Raw genomic sequence first — 23,241 nt, forward strand, 5'->3', positions numbered from 1 at the left:
CATCTCATGTGAGTTGCACATTGTAGCATTATCAAGCACATTGACACAATGTCCTCGAGACCTTGGGCTTCCTTTGTAGAGACCATTATGGTGTTGCGCGCGGAATTGCTGCGCTTCGGCGAGTCGTTGATTAGTAACCTCCCGGGTTGCAAATCGATCGGCATTCCCGTCTCCGGACCCGCGCCTCATAGCAACGACGGATGAACACGTTACGAATCTAGCATTGGAGAATTGTCCGCTATGGCAACGGTTTGACAACCTTACTCTCGCCATCGTTCCTTGGAGTTTTCTATTGTCTGTTCTAGAATACAGCGGGGACATCTTGTCATGGTCTTTGCCCTGCGTTCTCTGGTAACAGGACTGATAACTGGTCTCGTTCTCGCTATTTTATTGCAGCATTTTGTCCCCACAATCGAATCACAAATTGGAAACAGCCAAGTGGATCAGATTCCATCGCAATCCATCTCCGATTCGATGGCGCAATTGCTGAAACTGAAAAATAGCTTGCAAGCAGCTAAGAGGCGTGCCTGGGCTGTTGGTGCATACAAAAGCCCATCAGCCCTGCGCTCTTCAACTTCATCCTTCTTCCACTCCTCTTCACCGACAGCTACCTCCTTGCAAACAACCAAATCCTTTTCTACTACAATACCCAACATGTCTGCTTCCAAGTCTTTCGCCGACGCCGTAAAGGAACGCCGCACCATCTACCAGCTCAACAAGAGCTCACCCATTTCCGACAAAGCAATCGCCGACATTGCTGAAAAGGCTCTCCTCCATACTCCCTCATCATTCAACTCCCAATCCACCCGTCTGGTCGTGTTGTTAAATAAGGACCACGACAAGTTCTGGGACTATGTGCTCGAGGTCCTCAAGCCCTTGACCCCCGCGGAAACCTTTGGCGCGACCGAGCAGAGGATCAGTGGATTCAAGGCTGCTAAAGGAACCGTGAGTACTACCATCTCTTACTCTACACATCACAACCATTGTGGAGGGCTGCGGTGAGCGAAGCTTCGAGAAATCTGAGGGTGGGTGAAAGCCAGGGGACCCCATCATGGAGCTTCCTCCAGCCTCGTCCTCCACGTGCAACCCCACATTCCGACCCCCACCTCCCCACCTTGTCTCGGTTCACGTGATGGCTGACTTCTGCTTAGATCCTCTTCTACGAAGACCCCGAACCTGTTGAGAACCTCCGCAAGACCTACCCCATCTACGCAAACTCATTCGGCGACTGGTCCGAGCACACCAACGCCATGCACCAGTACAACCTCTGGGTCGCGCTCGAGGCCGAAGGCTTGGGCGCCAACCTTCAGCACTACAACCCCGTCATCGACCAGCGCGCCGCTGAGGAGTGGAACATTCCTCTTCAGTGGAAGCTCAGGGCTCAACTCGTCTTTGGTGGACGTGCTGGCGAGGCTGGGGAGAAGCATTTTGAGCCGACTCATGGCAAGAGGTTGTTTGTTCACGGCGCTCAATAGGTAGATGTCGGTGGCAACGAAAGAAGACAATGATGTGCATAGCGATTGAATGTAAGCATATTGGTACAACGAAACTTGCTCGCTGCAGAACTGTCGTGACGTCATTCCATGGGATGTGTGACGGTCTTTCAAGAAACAGTGTGCAGACTCGTACTGCTTTCTTGAATGTACGTTTGATGACAAGGCGCTCTCGCATCACTCAAAGTCGACATTGATAGAACTCGCAGGGCGTAAGGCAGACTTTCGCCCTCCATTTATCTTTCCTCCTCCAACTCTCAGTCCATCAATCCAACATTTCTATTGTCACACCAAGAGAGTACCTAGATCGAAGTAGGTGCCGGGGGTTCAAGCCACGAACAAGCAGCAACCCCGAAACGCAAGGCTGTACAGCCCCGTCACGTGCTTAGGCGTCCCTTCTTTTCGCGCGCTGATTGGGTGTTTTTCCAAAAACAGCCGCCCGTTATTTACAGCAACACGCAACGGGCCGTTTACTCAGCGGGCCTGAATCCTTCGACCTTTTCTATGTGTGTTCAATGTGCATGTCATGTGTCGTGCAGTTGCATTTCTCAGCGCAGAGCATACCGTATACTCTCTAGCCTTGGGGCTGAAGAAATGCTGACGGCGGCTTCATGGCGATCCTCATGGATATCCCCTTGAGCTAATGAACTTGGGCCTGGCTGTGATTGGCCTAGGCATGGAACTGTGCGGGCATGACGGGAGGCTTAAGCCTTGGAGAGCTTGAGGGAAGGGAGAGGTGAGGTCACTGTCTTCAGGAATCGTCTCGTGAAAGTGCCACTGGCGAGCGCACAACAAGACCATTGCGATGCCTGTCTTGGAGAATATGGACCTGTACGTTCGGTCTTGATAGTTTATGTGGTGCTTGCATCTTGAGCCAGCGTCGATTATTCATTAGGCATCCTTTTTGCATCACCAACGACGTCACCAGAGAGGGTAAGACGTGAAACACATTTCATCTCTTAAGTTTTGAGGCTATGGTTCAGCCTCATGGTCAGAAAAGCATGATACGAGGATCTAAGATTGACTCCCTTGCAGTATTTATTGCCCGTTGTGGAGCAAAATGGAGGAGCCCCGGCCGCCTGAGTGAACAGCGTGCGAGATGTATACTCCGCCAGGCTTGGGCTTGGACGCCTGAACATATGGGCAAGTCATGAATATGAAGATGCGCAGTAGTAACACAAGCTGCAGAAAGTATAAGAAGAGTAGTAACCTCGTGGACGTAAAAGACATCACAGCTCAACAGTTCTCATCCTCTCATACATCCACTCACCATCTTCTCTCAGCATCTCCACCACTCTTCTCTTCATCACTCCCCCAAACTTCACAAACTTGAATTCTACATATTTCAAAATGCATTACAGCACCCTCATCTCCTCCACCCTTCTGGCCACCGCCGCCGCAACCGCCATCCCAGGCCTCACCCGCCGCGACCCCCTTACCAAACGCGCAGAAAAGACCTGGGACCCGAACGGCAACCTCAAACTGACTTGTACACCTCCCTCTCCCTCTCCCGCTCTTCCCACCAAACTAACCCTTCCCCAACAGTCTCCTCTGAAACCGTCAAGATCGGCAGCCTCTCCATCGACGACATCATCGCCAAAATCTACGAAGTCTGCCACGAAACCGGCCAATGCGAAACCAGCACAATCGACATGAAATCCATGCTCCTCTCCAGCGAAACAGCAACAGCCCTAAAAGTCTCAATCGACCCAGCCGGCTCCTACCCAACCTGGATCCGCAACGGCCTCGTCGACGCCCTAGCCGCGGCCACAAAAGCCGTAGCAAAGTGCACACAAGGCACGCATACAAACACCTGCGCCGGATCGACGGCCATGGCGTACTGCCCGCGTCGCAAGACAAAGTATACGAATTGCGAGGTGCCCAAGTATTGGGGCGTCAACTTTCAGGATCCAAAGGAGGCGAATGCTGCACCGCCTTCCATGGGCTTGGATGTTGCGGTGGAGGAGGCTGGGGATGCGGCTGCGTGTGAGGATGCGATGGCTGGGTTGGGGGCTGTGGCCGGTGCGGTGCATGGTGTTGGCGGTGGCATCTTTACGCTTTTGACGTTTGCTTGCACTTAGGGGAGAGGGGGAGTGTGTGTGCGATTGTGAGTCAGTTGGGTACATGGATGGGAGAGAGAGGGACTGGCAGAGAGGGTTGTTTTTGATTCGACTTCTTTGTTTACAAAATTGGCGCTTGTAATCATGGAATGAATAGCATCTTACCTGTACACTTCACTACGGTAAAAAATTGTTTACTGTAGAATGGTACGCTAGGGGTTTACTATATAGGTGTAAACTGACCTCGTGTATACCTGTAAATAGGTTTAAAGTGGTGGTTTACTTTTTTATAGTATAAATATAGTGTGGTTTACTATAGACCTATTAGTAGAGTAAATAAAGTAGTTTATAATAGACCTATTAGTAGAGTATATAAAGTAGTTTACAAAAGATAAAATATAAGTGTTAGGTATAGTAATAATAGTATTAGATTTTTTTTAGTATCCTTATATAAACTACTAGTACGTTATTGCCTGTCCTGTCCCTAGGCCTAACCCGCCTAATTAACAGCCTATACCCGCCTAATTAATAGCCTATACCCGCCTAATTAACAGCCTATACCCGCCTAATTAACAGCCTATACCCGCCTAATTAACAGGCCTAAAACCGCCTAATTATCAGCCTATACCCGCGTAATAATCAGCCTATACCTGCGTAATTGTAAGGCTGTCCACTACGTACCTTACTTATTTTTAGAAAACCGCGGTATAATATAAATTAAATAGGTATACAAGTAGTATAACTGCGTGGTAATTAGTGTAAGTTAGTACGTCTAATAATAGTCTAGCATAATATATAGATAATATACTTACCTAATAAATGCTAGTATATTATATAGTAATAGTATTAGTATAAAGAGCCTAGTACTATAAAGCTAGATATAGACCTATTATCTTACTTAACTATAGGTAGTTAGTCTTAGACTATCCACGTTTATTAATAATATATAGCTTATTACTAGGTTAAAGTTAAGCGCTATATCTATAGTAAACTATAGCTACTCCTATAAGGTTAATAATTGTTGTTATTTAAATCTATTTAATACTATTATTATCTTCTATTATCCTCTAAGGTTAGGCTAGTTAGCCTATAGCAGCAGCGGGTTGTGTCTATCGCTATTAAAGTACTCCTACCTATTTAGAGTTATTAGCTAGATCTTAAAATAGGTATATTACTATCCTAAAGGAGAGCTAAATATAGTTATTATAATTATTTCTAGCAGCGTAATATATAATAAACGTAGTACTCTAGGGGTAGTTACTATCTTTATAATTCCCTAAAACCCTAATAGTATACCTATTTAGAAGTATGTAATAGTTATATATAACTATATCCTAGGCGCGTGTCTATATAGCATGCACTATAGTTATAATTATAGTATAAGTGTTGTCTAGGATATGTCCCTAGTGCGCATCTATACTACTATAAGACTTAGATTTTAGATAGTGCTCTTATAGCTAAGTTATAATTATATTTTTATTAATATTATACTCTATACTAAGCCTAAGCTATTGCGCGTGGATAATACACTTATATGCTAGTATATTCTACTCTAAACTAATATACTTCTAGGAAGGAGAAGTTGCTATCTTCTTAATATAACTAATAAGTCTCTCTAAAGACTATTAGGTATAGTATATAGGTAGTCTAAAATCCCTAGTATTAGATATAAGGTAGAGTAGGTAATAGATCTAAATAGAGTAAGATAGTAACTAGTCTACTTTACTATAGTAGTAGAGTAACTTATACTAGTAAATAAAATTCTCTGCTAATAGTTCTAACTTATTAATCTAGTTAATAGTAAACTCCCTCTAGCTTATATAGAAGAGTAGTTTATAGTAGCGTAGGAAGTTATTAGTATATTCCTTCTAAAGATAGACCTATATAGCTAGCGCTCTATAAGTAAGTATAAAAGTCTACTATTTAAACAAAGTCTATATCTTATATATTATAGTACTTTATAGGGTAGTACTAACTTAGGTTAGTACTAAGGAATAGGACTTATAAAGACCTTTATTAATTAAAGCCTAATTAGCGTTAGTAACAAGCTATAGTATAGTCTTGTTATTAAATTTATCCCCTTTCTAGAGTTAGAACAAGGCTTTAGGTATATTATAGGATATTACGTGTATAATATTAATAGGAAAGCTATAAGGAAAGTGTATAGTAGGGAGGTCTAATAGGATAGAGTAGTAGTTAATACTAGCATCTTAGCGTAAGGTAGTGTATCTAGAGGCTAGTATATTAGTCTATTATTTATATATATCTTTAATAGTAGTAGCTAAATTATTATGCATAACTAGGTAAAGGGTATCTCTATTTAGGAAAGAGTATTTGCTAGTTCTCCCCTTAGTTCCTTTGTATAGGTATAGGCGGTAACTTCTTTTTAATATACTAGGCTATTTTGTTCCTATAATCTCTACTATAGCTAGCCTATCTCTAGTTATTAGTATAAGGTAGGCGTAAAGGATAAATTCTTCCTAAGCGTCTATGTTGTATATATAAACTCTAACTGCAAGTTAGTATAATTCCTCTACTATTAGGTATAGCTAAGTGTCTATAAATTTTTTATTAAAAGTACTAGGTATAATAGTAGTAACAAGTACATTATAGTCTTAATCCTAAATAGATAAGTAAAGGTTTAAGATATATAGCACTACTAGTATAATACTTTATTATTTCTTAGGGTTCTTTACTATACCTACCACGTCTAATATAAGTTATAAAGCTAGATCCCTAGGGTCTTAGAAGTATTCTTTCCTACTATATTCTTAAAACTAGTCCCTATTATACACGTCTTAGTGCAAAGTATATTTGCTAGTAGGGTTAAAAGTTACCTAATACGCTTTTAATTGTTATAACTAATAACTATTATTATACTAGATACGTAGTTGTGGAAGTATAGGGATATATTACTATTAATATTTAGATTTGCCTTTCTTATTATACTAAGCTCTGCTATAGGATAGGCACGTATAAGCAGTGTTAAGGTTGCTAGTAAAGGCTACGCACCTATTAGCATAATAATTAATAGATAGAGGAGTTATAGTATCCTAGAATAAGGTATATAGTGTATACTGCCCCTAGTAGATAGTATTACTAATATTAATATTATAGCATTTCTTTAAAGTTTATTATATCTTTTAGAACTTCTTGCGTAGAGTACTTATAAATATAGCGTATATATTAAGAGAGATAGTGTAAAGTTATTAAACACGCTCTATTTACTTATAATATAGTGTGTGTCCTATTTGCTATTATATATCCCCTAAAAAGTCCTCTAGGTATAGAACCTCTTTGTCCTTGTCCGCGAGTTACATATTATTGTTATGGTCGTCTATTAGGTCTACACTATTGCTAGTAGAATTGCTAGCAGAATTGCTAGCAGAATTATAGGAAGAATTAATATTAAGTACTCCTTATATATTATTAAGGTGTAATAGTTAACTAGTAGGGTAGCTAGTAGTCTATAGTATAGCAGCATCTTTAGTAGTAGTAAAGGGAATATTTTATTTATAGCACCTTCGCTAGTGTTATATATACTGCTTTTAATTTACCTTATAGCGTGTACCTTAGTGTAGAGTAAGATAATAATAATACTAGAACTTGTTCTATTAACTAGATATTTGTGGGCAAGGGGTAGCAATTACCTACTGCGTACTATCTATAATAGTTTCTACATTAACATAGCACTTAGGGACATAGATAGTAGATATATAAATATAGATAGTAGTGTCTAATCTAAACTATAGTGTGTTCCTTTAATAAGCTATAATGCAATTATGCTAGTCTTCTAGTATAATAGCTTAGTAGCGTGAACTTACTATTTTGCTATACTAGATAATATAAATATTAGTAAGCTATATACGTATTAGTAGAGTTATAAAGTTTTATATTTATTATAGTTACTATAACAAACGTATTAGTATAGAAAGTAGACTTTGTATTATCTTCTTTTATACTATATAGGTATTCTACTTTATATATCTATATATTCTACCATAAGTAGATATACTAGATATAGTTTATCTTGCTATAAGTTAGACCTAATCTTACCTACTACTTAAAATAATACTATTAAAGATGTAGTATACAACTACAATCGCGATAGTTAAGACTACTAGAATAACTATCTAAACTACACCTAATTAAGGAAACTTGCTAAGCTTATAAGCTAACTCTTCTAACAAGATAAACTATGCTATAGCGACTTTCTACAACTATCTTGCAATAACTAAACCTCTAACCTTGTTATTGCTATTAGACTTCTACAACAGGATATTTAAGTATATGGACATATAATTGCTTAGAAGACTAATAACTATTCTAGAGTATAGCGTAACACTATACTCCGCGCCTATATTCTATTCTACTTAGGAGATTTTACGTTAAAATATATTAGTTCTAGGATAGACAATTAACTTTAATAGATTATTAACTTAAATACTTAGGACTATTACCTTAAAAATAGTGTAGAGAAGCACACTAGTCTACGTCTATTATATATCCTATTAGATTGCAAAGAGTGTTATAGCTATATTATAGAACCTACAATATTAAATTAATTAGTTTAGAATAGCTCTTTCCTTAACCTAATTAGATCCTAGAGTTATATTTACTAAGATTATATTTATAAGGATAGGCTAGAGTAACTTAGATAGTATATTATCTATATAAATAGTACTATAATATTAATACTAATATATATCTAATTTAAAAACCTCTAAGTCTAATCCTACGTGCTATAGCGATATTATAGTAGTTAGGGAGCTTACTTTACCTTTACTATATAATCTACTTTATAGAACTCTACTATTAAGCAGCGACTTAGTGTATCCCTCTATAACCTTAACACCCCTATCCCCTTATCTACTTTATTAATCCCTCCTATTACCTTCTTTATATAGCTTCTTCTTCCCCTCTTGCGTTAAAGCTGCTTATTAACTATACTAATTAAAGTTGCTTATTAGCTACACGGTCTTAAAGTTACTAAAACTCTAATAGAACTAAGTCTCCCTCTTTTAAAAGTAAATAGATAGTTTGCTAAATTATAGTTAGGTACGCTGCCTGCGCAGGCGCACATATAAAGCTACTTATTAACTACGCTAATTAAAGTTACTTATTAGCTACGTAGTCCTAAAGTCTCTAAATCCTTAATAGAACTAAGTCTCCCTTATTTAAATATAAATAGATAGTTTACTTACTTATATATAGGTACGTCGCCCGCGTAGGCGTATATATAAAGCTACTCCTTAATTACGCTAAATTAAGTTGCTTATTAACTGCGTAGAACTACACATACTATCTATATTACTAAAACTAAGTCTCTCTTATTTAAAAGTAAATAGATAATTTACTAAGTTATAGTTAGGTACATTACCCGCGTAGGCGTAAATCTAAAGCCGCTCCTTAACTGCGCTAAATTAAGCCGCTTGTTATCTGCGTAGTCCTATAGTTTTTGCTTATCTTAGTAGAACTAAGTCTTACCTTATTTAAACATAAGTAGATAGATTACTAATTTATATGTTAGGTACGTCGCCTATATAGGCGTAAATCTAGAGCTGCTTACTAGAGTGCTATAAAAGCTACTTAATAGAGTACTAAAATACCTAGTTTAGATAAACTTGTAGTCTAACTGCGTTATTAATTAGTATAACTCTATTAAAGGCTATAGTAGTTATATCTTTAGATAAGTAATTAATCCTACTATAGACTTTAATATATTAATAACTTACAAGTCTACCTAGCACTTCTAATACTATTAACTTTATCTTTAGTAGATAGATAGTTACCTATCTAACAACGTATCTATAGTTTTGTACTAGCTATTCTTATTCCTATAGCATTCCCTTAACGTTATTTTATTAAGTTAGTTAGTATTAAAGGGATTAAGATATACTAGACACTAGCTAGGTTATAGTAGCGTAAGGACACTATACTAGGCATAGTACTAGTTATTAAAACTAGCTTAGGTCTACCTAATAAGTAGTTATAGCAATACACGCGTCTCTCTATCTTTATGTTGCTTAGGGAGACGTCCCTATTAAGTGCTTACGCTTAAGGCAATAAGGTAGTACCTTCTTTATATTATTATTCTATTAATATTATTAAGATAGGTAGCACCTCTAAGTTAATAAACACTGTAATAAGAGTTGTTACAGTTAGTAGTAGTTATACTTAGCACTATCTAATAAGCTCCTAGAGCCTATAGTTTATATAATAGATAAGTAGTAGGTTAGTACACACCTATACTTCCTAAGGATCTATAGTCTCTATAGAGGATAGTTAGACCTAAGCTAAACTTAATACTTTACTTAACTAGTTATTTAATAGATTTTAAATTAGTAATCTTAGCTAGAATTAGGACTAGTAGTTAGCAGTTGCTACTATAGTAAGGCTAAGGATCGCAACCTTTAGGCTTCTAAATAATAGCATAACTAGCGCTAGTATTATACCCCTATAGGAGCTAAGGAGTTATACCTATCCTTAATAAGGCTAATAGGTAGTGTTAGTAGTAGTAGTATGTAGTCTTTTAGTTTATTAAGGGCGTAGTAGTTTATAATTATAAGTATATAGGTAGGTATATTAATAAATAGTTAATTATACTAGTGCGCTAGTTACACTTATAACTAGCAGGCGGAGTTAGTTAGAGTTAAAGTAGAGCAGCCTCTCTTTAGTAGCAGTCCTAGACTATAGGACTAATTATTTAGGTCTGCTAACTATAGGTTATCTACCTATCTTTAGTATTACTTAGTGCGGATTAGACTATTATAGGCGTAGTAGGGCCTAGACTACCTAAACTTAATCTCTATATAGTATTAGGGGACAACCTTATATTCTTAATTACTTGTAGTCTTTCTTTCCTTTAGAGTATTTAGCAATATTTACTTACTAGTAGTAAAGGTTCTCTTTACCTAGCTATCTCTTAAGACTTTATAATAGAGATATAATTAAAGGGGTTTCTTACTATAGATAAGCATAAGCTAGTAAATTAGGGGCGTTAGACACTATTTACAGTAGCCTTTTTAAGCGTTATAGAGACTCTTTTAACCTCTTTCTAATAGAGGTAGGACTAGCTTAGGCTACTCCTAGATAATCTACTCTACTTAAATCCTTACTTAGTATTAGTTTCTCCTCCTTATACCTTAGTTAGCCTTGCAGACTAAAGATATTCTAAGAAAGGTTTCTAGGCTACTATAAGACTGTATCGCTACTATTCTATATAAAAGAAAGCTAGTCTAACTAGTGTAGTCTAGGTAAGACAGCCTATTAATAGTATAGTTAGCTTATTACTATCTAATATTAAAGGGCTTTATACTATAAGATATACTATCTAAGACACAAACTTGCTATATTATAATAGATACGTAGTTCTCTATAGGATACTATATAGGAGGGTAATCTATTTCTCCTTATATAGGTTATCTAGTTACTACTAGATTTATCTATATAAGAAGGAGTAATTCTTTAATTATATAATATACTTATTTAACACATTCTATTGCGTTGCGCTTATATATAACGCATCTATTATAAGTTTATTAACACTAAATTAAATAAAAGCTTCTATAAAGATAATCTTAACCTTAATAGCATACTATTAAAGATAAAGAGCCTCTTCTTCTATAACTAGGCTTTCTATAGTAGGGACTACTATATCTCGCAGTAGTTAACTAATATATATAATAGCCCTATTTTCTATCCTAAGCTAATACGTATTAGTTCTATACCTAGCCTAGGAAAATATATTAACGTGTGACGTATAGTTAATAGGGTATCTAAAGGATAGATTACCCTACTTTTAGAATACTATAGTATAGTAGATAGGTTATTACCCCTAAATTTAGTAACTTATAATATTATCCTCTTAAATAGTGTTATAGTTGCTATATTAATCTATATTAATTCCTAGTCTAGCATAACTTATATACTAATCTAGGTTGTATAACAACTGCGTTTTAGTAAACATAAACTACGTGTAGCTAATATAGGTTAGCAAGAGTGTATTCTTAGATATTTATATCTTACTCTATTAATACAACTATTATACTCTAGTATATAGAGGAGTAGGTAAATAAAAGGATATAGTATAAATCTGCGTAAGCTAATATAACTTATTAGCGTTAGTTATAACAAGTAATAATACTATAATTATAGTAATATATATAAATCTATATAATAATAATCTAGTGTACTCTAAATTAATTCTTAACCCCTTGCACATGTACGTAATACAACACGTTAGCACACCCTCTCTACACTTCTATTATACTAATATAGCATAACTATAGTATAACAACTTATTATTTAATAACTATATTATAGAAGCATATTAGCATAAAGATGCAGCTAAAGATAATATATTATAAGCAATAGTAATAACACTAGTACGCGTTATAATATAACAAGTGCACAAGTTATATATAATAATATACCCTTTCTATCTATAATAATATATTTATAATATATTAGCTTTACTTATAACCTTATCTACTATAAACGCTGCCTTTATTCCTAATACTATCCTATAGTTAATTTAGGATTTAAGATCCTATTTATATAAAATACTAGAACTGCATAGTGTCCGCCTATGGCCAAAATTAGCAAGCAATAATCTAATTATAGTGTAGGTAGTAATATATACGCCTAAAGTGTTTGCCCTATAGATCTACACGTTTATAGTTAGTAAGAAGGGTATTAATAACCTTAATAAGTGTATCTATAAGGCTATAGATATATACTTTAATATAATCTAAGACTAACTATTTAGCTATATTTCTAACTCTAAGTAGACTAATATATAGGATACTATCCTTACTAAGTATCTATTTTTTAGATATTTTAATAGAGTATAGGTATTAAAATAGCTTATATAGCAGACCTAGATATATAGGAATAAGAACTAATACTCTAAACTAAAACGCAAGTATATTATCTACCTCTTTAAATATACTAATCTTACTATTATAAAGGAGCTATTATGCATAATTGTGCTATACTAGGTAATAGTATTGCTACCCTAATTACTTAAACATTCGCTATCCTATAAGGCCCTAGCCTAGGGAGGTCTATTATATGTAGAGGTCTATATAGATACTAGTAGCTAATATCTAACTTTATTTATAGTAGTTTAGGTATATACTATAACTACGTAGTAGCCTAGTTAGGATTCTATAGTAACGCTCCCTAATATTTAAACTAAGACTTATTACAGGCTATAAGTAAGCTAGTATTACCCTATCCTATTAAATATATATAAAGATAATATCTACCCTAAACTAAATATACTAGTAGTATTACTAGCTTTAAAGACTAGGGTGCCTAGGATAGTAATAGTAGCGTTTTTAGGGGTTAGTATCCTAACCTAATAGTTAGTGTGCCCCTAGCTAGCGGTGTTAGATTATAACAAGTACTAGTATAGCTAGATATAAGACTATAAAAGTAAACCTATTTATATAGTATACTAGCCTAACTAAATAATTCTACTCTAGATACTTATAAAAACATACCTATAGAAGATAACTATAATACACTACTAGACATGTAATAACACTAACCTTATACTATTATAGACTCTCTAATAGAGACTTTAGATTCTACTCTACTAATATAGACTTGCAAGAATACACGCGTTAAGAACGCAAAGGCTAGGCGTAACTATACAACTAAAGCTAAGGCTAAAGATAATAGTAATAAGAGAAATACTTCTAGAGTGTAAGGCCTAAAATCACGGCAGTCTCTAATATAAACTAGAGCATCTATTATAGATGCCCCTTATATAGATAGTAGTAGTATAAGAGAGCTAAATAATAGTAATAGTAATAATAGCGTCTAGGTTTATAGATAATTATAATATAAGAGGGTCCTAACTATATAAGTTAAATAATATATATATATAATATTAGTATATATAAATAATATAATATAATATTACTATATATTCTACACTATACAAGCTTACTATATTATACTACCCCTTTACTACTATATATAATATAGTATATATAATAATATATATATATACCTAACTTTAAACTAATATACTACTAAAGAAACCTATAATATATATAGTGTAAGTAACTAACTTACCCTAGAATATTTATAACGTGGAGCATAATCTTTAGTAATACTACTACACTATAATATAGGAGTGTTGTCGCAATAGGCGCCTTTATAGAACTTACTAACCTATTATTATAGGATATTTTAGATTATAATTTTATATACTAGGTATACTACCTAGTCTCTTAGTTATTATTGCAGCGTACCTAGGCAGCAGTATGCTACACGCCTATACTACCTAGGTATCTACTAGTACTGCTTCCTGTATAGTAACCCTACTAAATTATGCCTACTACGTGCCCTCTATCTACACTAAATTTTCCCCCTAGGTGCTATATATCTATCTACTATATAACCTATAATTAGGTATATTATATAAACTATATTTAAATAGACGCTAAAGTTAATATATATAATACTAATAATGCATAAACTAAAAAGTAGTTTACCTTTATAGAATACATAGTATAGTAAACCCTATTTAGGTTTACTTCTTATACTTAAACTACTTCGTGGTCTACTTTAGATAAATATGGCTACTGTAAACCGGTTTTGTACCGTAGTGCTTGTTGACATACCATCATGCGCTGAGAAGGGGCTTGAGCCTTTGCATCCCCTAAGCACAGTAGTACATTTACATACAAAAATCCCGGGAAACTTGAATCATGTCCTATTCAATCAAGGCTTCATCCACAGTGTTGAGCACATATCCTACCTTCTTAACTGTCAACTTCATAGTCATACTAATCTCGCTGTACATATGATGTTGGCCAGCCGCTCATGTGCTAAACAACGCGCACATGGTCCACAAAAGGCAAGGCGTCTGCATCCGCAGAGCGTGTACAACAAACAATACTGGAAAGACAAGCGCGGCTGTAGTCCTCAATGACGAAGACGGCCATGCACTATCATGAATCATGGGAGTTAAAGTGCGACGAAGAGAAATGGAGTAACTCCCACAGAAAATCCCATTACTTCCATCTACCATCTAGGTACTCCCAAAGAACAAAGGACAAACTTATCCAGCACATATTCATTAGAAATTATCTACATGGACGGGGTACCCTCGATTCCCATCCCAGCCCATCTCATTCCACCGTCGTCCATGAAACATACTCAAACATATACAATCAGTAGCAAAAGAGAGAAAAAAGAGGTCGTAAGCAATGCAACAAACGCAGCGGCGATGCACAAGAGCCGATCGTCGTTTGACTCATCTCCCACACTGCCCATCCACTACCAAATAATACAGAAATAAAATAAGACACATGGTATCACTTTCTTCCTCTCTCGTGGGAAGTCCCCGGTCGAATACATCCAAGCGACTAAGAACTGAACTGGGAAAGAAATAGGAGGAATTGCGGATAAGGAGATGAGAAGGAGAAAGCCTGGCTGAGGCTGTCTATCGCATGGATCGAAGCTGCAGGGGAATAGCAATGACATTTTCTCACAGGGAGTTTGTCTCAAAGCGGCCCCGTCGACGAATTATGGTATGAATGGAGACGCGCGACCGGTCGGAAAGAGAGGATGTAAGCGAATGCCGCTGCGATCGTGCACGTTCCCGATGCATGGCATAGCTCTCACGACGTACTCTAATCCGGAATCTACAGTGTATATCAGCCATCGGGAAATACACGCTCAGTCGTTGAGGCCGAAGACCCGCCTCAGGCCCTGAAACTTCTTCTTCTTGCCAGTCCGGCCATATGACACCGAATGGCCCTGTGCACCGACAACAGGCGCGGTGACATTGGAGACTTGGCTCATTTGTCGGCTCGCAAAGCGTGGACGACGTGTTGCGATTCCATCTGAGCTCATTGGACGTTCTACATCCCCAATGACTGGCGGGGAAGGGAGAGGCCACTCTGGTGTCGATCGCCGATGCAGCTTGGGTGATTTTTTGCTCTGTGGCGAGGACGCAACAAGGGTATCAAAGTCCTGATCTTCGTTGATGGGTGTCAGAACATGACCTGGCTCGCGATTGCGATGCGAAGGTGCCAAGGGGATATCCGCGGTTCTGACAGTAGATTCGGCTGCATCCGCGGGGCTGACTAAGGGCTGTTTCTTCTTCCCTAGCCCAAAGAAGCCGCGCTTCTGCTTTGTCGGAGTGCCAGCATCAGAAGATGGCGCTCCAGGTGCATACTTGCTGTCGCGTAGTGAGCCACTGGCCAAAGCTATACCCTGTCTCTGCGAGCTTTCATTGGCCTGGCCATTGTTAACGCCGCTTGTAGCAGCTTCAGTTTTCGCTGCCGTTGCAGAAGCAACCGTCGGACTCTCTTCTGCCTCTTCCTCCAGCTCGGTCGATTCGCCGTCATCCTCACGCGTACGCGGAATGCCACGTACCGGAGCGAGTCCAGGAGGGAGCTTATAGTCGATCGGCTCGTCATCGTCCGAATCTGCGAAGCGGCTTTGGAAGCGTCGTGGATGAGCATCATCTTCCTCATCACTGGAGTCGGCGAATCGACTAGTAAAGGCCTTTGCACGACTAGCAATTGGCGCCGTTTGCTTCTGGGGCTTTGGAGGTTTTGGCTGTTTGTTGAAGGTTGGCATCGGTTTGGATGACGTAGGTGAGGACGGTCTGGCCTCAGGACCTTTACGGAACCTGCCCATGGGCGACAGTGACCTGATACTGAATCTTGACGACTTCACCGGTTCAGACGCAGGTGAGGAGGAACGCATTGACTTTCGAATGACTTGTGCTGGTGAAGCTGGTGGTGAAATCGCGTGGACCTGCTTGGGTGCTGGAGCAGCTCCGCGCATTGTAGGCGCAGGCTCTTGTCTCATAGATCCCCTCATTGTCATTCGACCAGGCTGGTTGCGACCCCGTGCTCTAGTACGCTGAAAGCTACTTGCGGAAGCATCTGAATCGCTATCATATGTTGGTACTGTAGCAGGCATCTGTTTGACGGCTGGCATGCTCTGCCGTCGGGCCTTGGGCACAATGGGTGCTGTCTGGATGTGCTTCTTTTGAAGGGCTGCTCGAGGTGGCTTGGTTTCCAGTGGGACCATGCTATGTCTCGATGCAGCCAGACCCATAGAAGCGGATGGGGATGGAGATGGTTCAGATCCACGCATGCTTTGTCGCATTTGGGGTTGTGCCCTTGGACTAGTGTCTGATGAGCCTCGCATGCTGGCTCGCATTGATGGCGTGGCGTCTGTTCCTCCACCACGCATTGTCTTCTTCATGTGAACGTCTGGGGCACCTTCCCTGGGAGGTGGTCCTCTCATTGATTGTCGCATCTTAGGCTCGGGTGCAGCAATAGTCTGCGGCACAGTCGTCTTCTTCAATGCCGACTTGAGGGGTTTCGATGCTACTTGGGAGGCTTGGGCTGTCAGCTGTGTCCAATTTTTGTCGGATGCAATCGATGCTGTTGGAGGCTCTTGGCCGACAACCGGAGCTTGCATTACGCGATTGACCGCAGCCTCAGCACGGGTTCCTTCATCAGGAACTGGTTTGTCACCTTGCGTTTGCCTTTGAGCCGCACTGACACTACTCCAGTGCTTTTCAGCAGCACCCCAGTCCTGTGTAGTGGTCACATCTGAATCTACGTCTGAGTCATAATCTTTGGTTTGTTTTGCAGCTGCACTCTCTGTAACATTGTCCGCGTACTTGGAGGACATCAGGCCTGATGAAGACGGACCAGCCGGACTCTGCATCAAGGCGTCAATGCTGGCGAAGCCACCCTCCGTGTCTGTAAGGTCCTCATAAGCATCGCTATAGATACTGCTGTCGTCTTCTGTGGTTTCGCCATCTTCCGCAAAAGTGATCTGCTGAGCTTTGGGAGGCAATGGTTGCTCATCCCGCTTCGAATGGCCCTCTCTGTCCGTAGGAGTGCTCGCGTTGGGCGTGATTTCATTGCCGTCTGCATCCCAACCTCCAGGTATGGTCATGGCCTGGAATTCTGGCTCTGGTCGCTCGTAAGGACTTGGGGTCGCAGGTTGGAGCGCGAGTTGGGGGACTTCAACCACTTGTTCCGTGATCGGAGCTGGCGAAGACGACTCCCTATCATACTGCGAAGTCAATGACTTTGGCTCGGGCACAGATGACTGCTCCGTGGCATCTCCATGCTTTAGCGCACTGGACTCTTCGCTGGAGTCGGACACGTAACCACTACCTTCGACAGTCGTAACTTGTGGAGGGACAGGATCTGAAGAAGCCTTGGCCTGGTCGGCAAAATCCTGGGCAACAATGTTTCCCAGCGCGTGGTCATTGGACGTGGTGGTGTTCTCAATGATCGAGCCAATTGACGCGGACAGAGGCGTTGTCGTTACCGTTTCGGTAACCTTTTCAGCCAAGTTTTCAGAGGTGGGGCGACGTTCTTTTTCACGGATGCTTCCAAACACGGGGAGTGGTGCACGGGGCTTCATGAAGTCCTCGAACTCGTCGTCTTTCTCGGCTACAGGACTCCATTTCGATGCGCCTAGGCCTGAGTGAGGAGGGGGGGATTCAACATCGCCGCCGGTTGCAACAGCAACTACAACTGGCGTTTGCTCAAAGCTAACGCGAACACTCTTCTTCCGTTTCTGTGACTCAGCGTCAGATGTGGCATCAGACGCCTCGCTTGAGGCACTCTTGCTAGTGAGTCGTCCGTTTGATGCGACTGGAGAGTGGCTTCGTCTCGAGACCGAAGGGGATGACTTCAGCGCAGATTTGGCAGGTGAAATCGAACGGGGCAGGGGTTCGTGCTTTGTTCCAGCAAGCTCCACAACACCTGGGGCAAAGTGTGCATTGCGGTGAGGACTCAGTGAGACTGGTCGGTCTGGTCCAGAGAGCGTATTTGCGCGCTTTAGCCCAGTTTCAGTATTTACAGGCGTTGACCTGCCTGGAGCTGCGAGGCGAGGATACGAGCTATCTTGATTGACTCTCAAGTTGGACACTGCTATGTTCTCTGTACGCTCAGGTTCCATTGGCACAGCCTGCTCCAAACTGCGTCCTACATTGGCCTCTTCAGATGGCTGGATTTCAGCATCAGCAAAGTCTTCCGAGTTGCGTCCCTGCATCACAGGTTCCATTGGTGGCTCTGGAGTACGCGGTTGCACGACTGGCTGGGCTTGTTTCGCGGCTGTGGCTGGCCGAGGGGATTCTACCCTCCTGACGTACTGCTGCCCAGGACTTGGAGACCCTCGACCACTTTGTGGTGGTGAGAGAGGTTGGCCGTGATAGTCCTGCACATGTTGGGCGACGTATTGCCGAGATGGCTGCTCTGGCTCTTCATATAGCTCTCGATGGATAGCCATGGCATCCTGCTTGCGAATAAAAGTTCGTGTCGAGGGATCGTAAACAGCATCTGGAGAGTTTGGATCAACAGGCCCTGCCGGCTGTCTTGCTGCTGCTTGTAAGAAGGACCTTGACTGCACTGCCGCTCCCGTTGGCTTCACACGCATACTGCCGCTATTTAATCGAGTGCCCTCTGCGCCCTGCGCAAGTTGGTGAGTCTTCACTGGGCGCTCCGCAGCGTGTTGGACCGATCGCTGGGCGTTCTGGAGGTCGTATGCTGAGACGCCGCTCGAAGTCTGCGGTCGCGATGTCGATGCCATGCGCTGGACGGCCTCCTTGTTCACGACCGGGCCTCCGAACCAGCCCTGGCCTTTCGGTGGGGATGGCTTTCTCCCCGCGGATGCGCCGGGCGACATTGGGCGCGAAAAGTTGACCGAGTTCCTCACTGCATCCTCCTCTTCCGAGACCTGCGCGAGATGGCTGGTCTGTCGCTCATGACCCCTCGCAGCCGCATTGCTCGCGGCTCTGTCCAGACTGACGCCTCTGCCTCCGCCTCTCGGGCCGGGCGATCCTCCACGGTTGGTCGGCTCGAGGCTGGATGCGCGCCGATGCACAGCATTGGCCTGTTGGAGATGGCTCTGGGGCACGGGCGGTACGGGCGGCGGGTGTTGCTCAGCGGGGAGGCTCCTGGCTGGGGATGCTGCGCGAAATGAGCGCTCTGTCATACTACCTGAACTGAGTTGCCTATGCAGCCCAACGGGCGGAGGGCGCGCATTGCTGCCGTTTGACGACACCGAACCGCGCCTCACCATGCGCTTTGTCACGGTGTGGCCCACAGGGGTCGGAGTCGTGACATGCGTACGGAGGGCGGCGGCGGCGGCGGCTGAAGAGAGATCTGTGTTAGACTCACGATGCTGGACAAAGGCCTTGGTCGCGGCCAGAGACGCCGATGCGCTCGGGGGCGCTCGCTGGGGCTATATCACAACGTCGTTAGCATCGCGTCGGCGGGCTCAGGTCGTGATGAAGGGTGCTGGGTGGTGGGGAGAGGAGGGGGACGTGGATGCGGCGCATGATGCAGGTGCGCGCAGCCGTGGGTGAATGAGGACACCTACCGGATTCGAAGCAGCGCGACGCCGTTTGCTAAACATGGTTGTGTGAATTAAAAATTACTCAGAGCAGAGGTAGCTGTATTCACTCTGTCGACACCGTGTTGACAAGTGTTGGCATCGTCCGGGCGGGGGGGGGAGGGGGCCTTTGGATTCGCAGGGTGGCCGCGTCGAACGTGTTGGCGTGTTGTTGGCCTGGAAAAGCTGTTGCAGGGGGGGGGGGGAATGATGTCACTTGGGCAAGCGATTGGTGCGGAGTGAGCGGGAGAGAGAAGTGAATCAAGGGCAGATCCGCGGCAGAACCGATGGGTCAGTCGAGGCTCCACGATCTGCCCGTGTACTCTATGCCCCGGCGCCCGGGAATGGAGCTGGAGCACAAGGGAACAGCACTTTGTCGGAAAAAGGATGGGAAAGGAGATGCGTCCCAAGGGGTATCGGAGGGTTTTCGAGGGTAGATCAGGCTGCCTTTGACGAGACAGAGGAGAGGAGGAGGAGGAGGAGGAGGAGGAGAGATATCGCCCTTTACTCCTGCGCCCGGCGAAAGGAAATGGGAAGCTTTGGCCTCGCCAGCTAACCAGCTACCGGTACCTACCTAGCGCCGTCTCTGGCTTGTTTGTCTGTCCAGTCTCAAGCCCTGATGGAGCCAACAGACAATCCTAGCCCTATTGGCCGTCTTCTCTCGAGGTACCTGGTAGCCTCATGAACTGTCGCTGCGATGCGACGTCTGGCATCGGCAGTGGAGGGGGGGGGGGGGGGAGTTGCGCGTGCAGGTAGAGTACCTCAAGGCAAGGGTGGGCCTGCTGGACGGTGTGGAGAAGGCTGCAGTCCCGCCTCTCCACCCATATATGTTCTACCATGTACATGTCTAGGAGTACATAACCTACTTTCCACATGTCACATCTGCCTTGTGTGCTTTGTACTTGCATCAGCCAGAGCACATGTGAACCTTGCCGCCATGCAATGATTTCAGCCGAGCAAGTACAGAGGATAGATGTCGCACAAAGCCCCCTGATTCGCCTTGCGCCAAATGCAGCATTTCCATGCTTGTCTCCAGCCTAGCACCACCTACTAGCCATTCCCCAATCAACCAAGGCTACAGGCGCCATCGACGTCATCATCTCATCCTATTCCTTTTATGTCATGCTTGTTCGGCTCAGGAGAAAGGAAAGAAAAAGGCATCTACTCTATTCGTCGGAGATATCACCCATGGATCTTCGACAGGCATGGCATGGCATGCCACTGGCACCAGTCCTCCGCTACATGTACCTATGTAGGTACATGGCCAACCCCATGTCCATTGCTTTTCCAATCGTGTAGGAAATAGATCCGTTTCCCCGCTCATACACAGGCATCGTAGAGCGCGTTAACAATGGCTTGCTTCGAAAAGGTGATGTGAACTGCATGGGTACGCTTTCTCTAGGATCAAACATCGGACCCAACATCCATTTCCTTACTCTATTCCTTCACATTCCTGCAAGTTTTCTCTTTTCGTCTGATTCCTCTCCAACATGCCTTCCCCTCCACAGGGGATACCATCTCGTCTTCCATTGCCACCAGGAATTGCAGACAACTACGTTTCCTGCCCCACAAACGGCCTCACCTTTCACATCCTGGAAGCTGGATATACGCCGCAGCACGACAAACCTTTGATCCTCTTGTGCCATGGCTATCCGGAACTGGCATTTTCCTGGAGAAAGATCATGGTCCCCATAGCCAAGGCTGGCTATTATGTGGTTGCTTTTGACCAACGAGGCTATGGTCGTACAACGGGATGGGACAATTCCTCCTTTGTCAACACCAACCTCGCCCAGTTCGCCCTGACCAATGTGGTACGCGATGTCGTCACCCTGGTCAACGCTCTAGGCTACGCACAAGTCAAATGCATCGTTGGCCATGACTTTGGTGCAGTAACAGCGAGCATGAGTGCCTTGATACGACCAGATCTATTCCGGGGCGTTGTTATGATGAGCCATCCCTTCAAGGCCCCTGCAGTCCTTCCTTTCAATGTCGCCCATGGGGAAGGTCGGCCAGTTCCACCGATGGTTGACATTCAAGCCGAGCTTGCGAGATTACCGGAGCCGAGAAAACATTACAAATGGTATAATAGCACCGTCGACGCCGCAGGCCATTGGGCGAATCCTCCTCAAGGGCTGTCCTCTTTTCTGAGAGGTTATCTTCATGTCAAGTCTGCTGACTGGCAAGGCAACATGCCCCATGCACTTGAAGGATGGAACGCCGATGAATTGGCTAAAATGCCAAATTACTACATTCTTCCGCTTGAGAAGACAATGCCAGAAACCATTGCAGACATGATGGCGACAGAAGATCCTTTGACAACAAAACAGTGGATGCCTGATGAAGATCTCGAAGTTTACGTGCAAGAATGGTCGAGGACCGGCTTCCAAGGTGCGCTCAACTTCTACCGTACTACTACCGCTCCAGGTGCAATGAGAGACCTGGAGCTGTTTGCAGGGAAGAAGATCGAGTGTCCGAGTATTTTTATCTCGGGTAAGCAAGATTGGGGTAATCACCAGGAACCAGGCGCCATTGAAGCATATCCCACATCGTGTTCCGATTTTCGAGGCATCAGACTTGTCAAGGGTGCTGGCCATTGGCCTCAGCAAGAGCAACCTGAGAAGGTTGTCAATGAGATCTTGAGTTTCCTGGATGCACTTTGATTGTACTATTGACAATCCATCATCACATCTCAGTCGTCTTTCAATCAACTTAAGATCGGACCTCGAAGGTTTGCTCATCACACGTCAGACGGCAGGCTAAACAACAGTTCATCATCGCCTAGACCGAGAATAATATCGACGCTTATCGAATATATGATTGGACCTCGATTAATCCAACATGCTAAATCTTGACGCGAACTCGCCAACCGCAGCTGTCCATAGTAGCCAGTGGCACCCGCTCACCCTTAGCCAGCGTTTCCACCGCACTGTTTGACCACTCTCCCATCCACACAATTCTGCTGAACATTCCCAACGCCTCACTTTTTTTTTTCTGTGGACCTTGCAGATGCCAGGGGCGACCAGCAGGAACCAACATGGGTAGCAGGCCACTTTCAACGTCTTTGGGATCAAATCTGAATACAGCAGGGATGTTCCCAAACATTCACGGGAATGTCATTGCTAGAGAACGTGCAGCAGGTCTTATAGAGCTGCACGCACTATTTGGCAAGGATGCCCTGCAGCGGGCTGCTAATCATAGGACCGAGATTGGTCTCCATTCTCAACTATACTATCAGTAATATACCGAGCACACCGTTTCAACTATGTGTCCGGCACAACACAGCAACC

The 23,241-nt window shown here is 42.6% G+C and overlaps 5 protein-coding genes across 5 annotated transcripts; 3 read left to right on the forward strand and 2 right to left on the reverse strand.

Moving 5' to 3' along the window:
• Nucleotides 1-327: 327 nt before the first annotated feature.
• On the forward strand, nt 328-1,002 carry IAQ61_004793 (uncharacterized protein; the record flags this gene model as incomplete). Its single annotated transcript, XM_066096498.1, has 1 exon — nt 328-1,002. One exon carries the CDS (start codon nt 328-330, stop codon nt 1,000-1,002), a length of 675 nt encoding a protein of 224 aa, XP_065953816.1.
• A 215-nt stretch (nt 1,003-1,217) lies between these two features.
• On the reverse strand, nt 1,218-1,580 carry IAQ61_004794 (uncharacterized protein; the record flags this gene model as incomplete). The annotated part of the gene is made up of 1 exon (XM_066096499.1): nt 1,218-1,580. One exon carries the CDS (start codon nt 1,578-1,580, stop codon nt 1,218-1,220), a length of 363 nt encoding a protein of 120 aa, XP_065953817.1.
• An 830-nt stretch (nt 1,581-2,410) lies between these two features.
• Nucleotides 2,411-3,784, forward strand: IAQ61_004795 (uncharacterized protein). Its single transcript, XM_003839400.2, has 3 exons — nt 2,411-2,426; nt 2,529-2,982; nt 3,039-3,784. The coding sequence occupies exons 2-3, from the start codon at nt 2,844-2,846 to the stop codon at nt 3,572-3,574; spliced, it is 675 nt and encodes a 224-aa protein (XP_003839448.1). The 5' UTR covers nt 2,411-2,426; nt 2,529-2,843; the 3' UTR covers nt 3,575-3,784.
• A 10,784-nt stretch (nt 3,785-14,568) lies between these two features.
• On the reverse strand, nt 14,569-20,079 carry IAQ61_004796 (uncharacterized protein). The gene is made up of 2 exons (XM_003839401.2): nt 19,943-20,079; nt 14,569-19,804 (listed from the first exon to the last, which is right to left on the reverse strand). Exons 1-2 carry the CDS (start codon nt 19,976-19,978, stop codon nt 15,254-15,256), a joined length of 4,587 nt encoding a protein of 1,528 aa, XP_003839449.2. The 5' UTR covers nt 19,979-20,079; the 3' UTR covers nt 14,569-15,253.
• A 1,365-nt stretch (nt 20,080-21,444) lies between these two features.
• On the forward strand, nt 21,445-22,614 carry IAQ61_004797 (uncharacterized protein; the record flags this gene model as incomplete). The annotated part of the gene is made up of 1 exon (XM_066096500.1): nt 21,445-22,614. One exon carries the CDS (start codon nt 21,445-21,447, stop codon nt 22,612-22,614), a length of 1,170 nt encoding a protein of 389 aa, XP_065953818.1.
• Between the last annotated feature and the right edge of the window lie 627 nt (nt 22,615-23,241).

Source organism: Plenodomus lingam, assembly GCF_022343315.1.
Source record: "Plenodomus lingam strain CAN1 chromosome Unknown contig_19, whole genome shotgun sequence".
Classification (NCBI taxonomy): Eukaryota; Fungi; Ascomycota; class Dothideomycetes; order Pleosporales; family Leptosphaeriaceae; genus Plenodomus; species Plenodomus lingam.

Bases quoted from the DNA above. Each gene is read 5' to 3' on its own strand.
- IAQ61_004795 (XM_003839400.2), top strand. From the start codon at position 2,844: ATGCATTACAGCACCCTCATCTCCTCCACCCTTCTGGCCACCGCCGCC. The intron at 2,983-3,038 runs GTACACCTCCCT...CTTCCCCAACAG, and splicing joins CGGCAACCTCAAACTGACTT to TCTCCTCTGAAACCGTCAAG.
- IAQ61_004796 (XM_003839401.2), bottom strand. From the start codon at position 19,978: ATGTTTAGCAAACGGCGTCGCGCTGCTTCGAATCCG. The intron at 19,805-19,942 runs GTAGGTGTCCTC...GTTGTGATATAG, and splicing joins GTCGCGCTGCTTCGAATCCG to CCCCAGCGAGCGCCCCCGAG.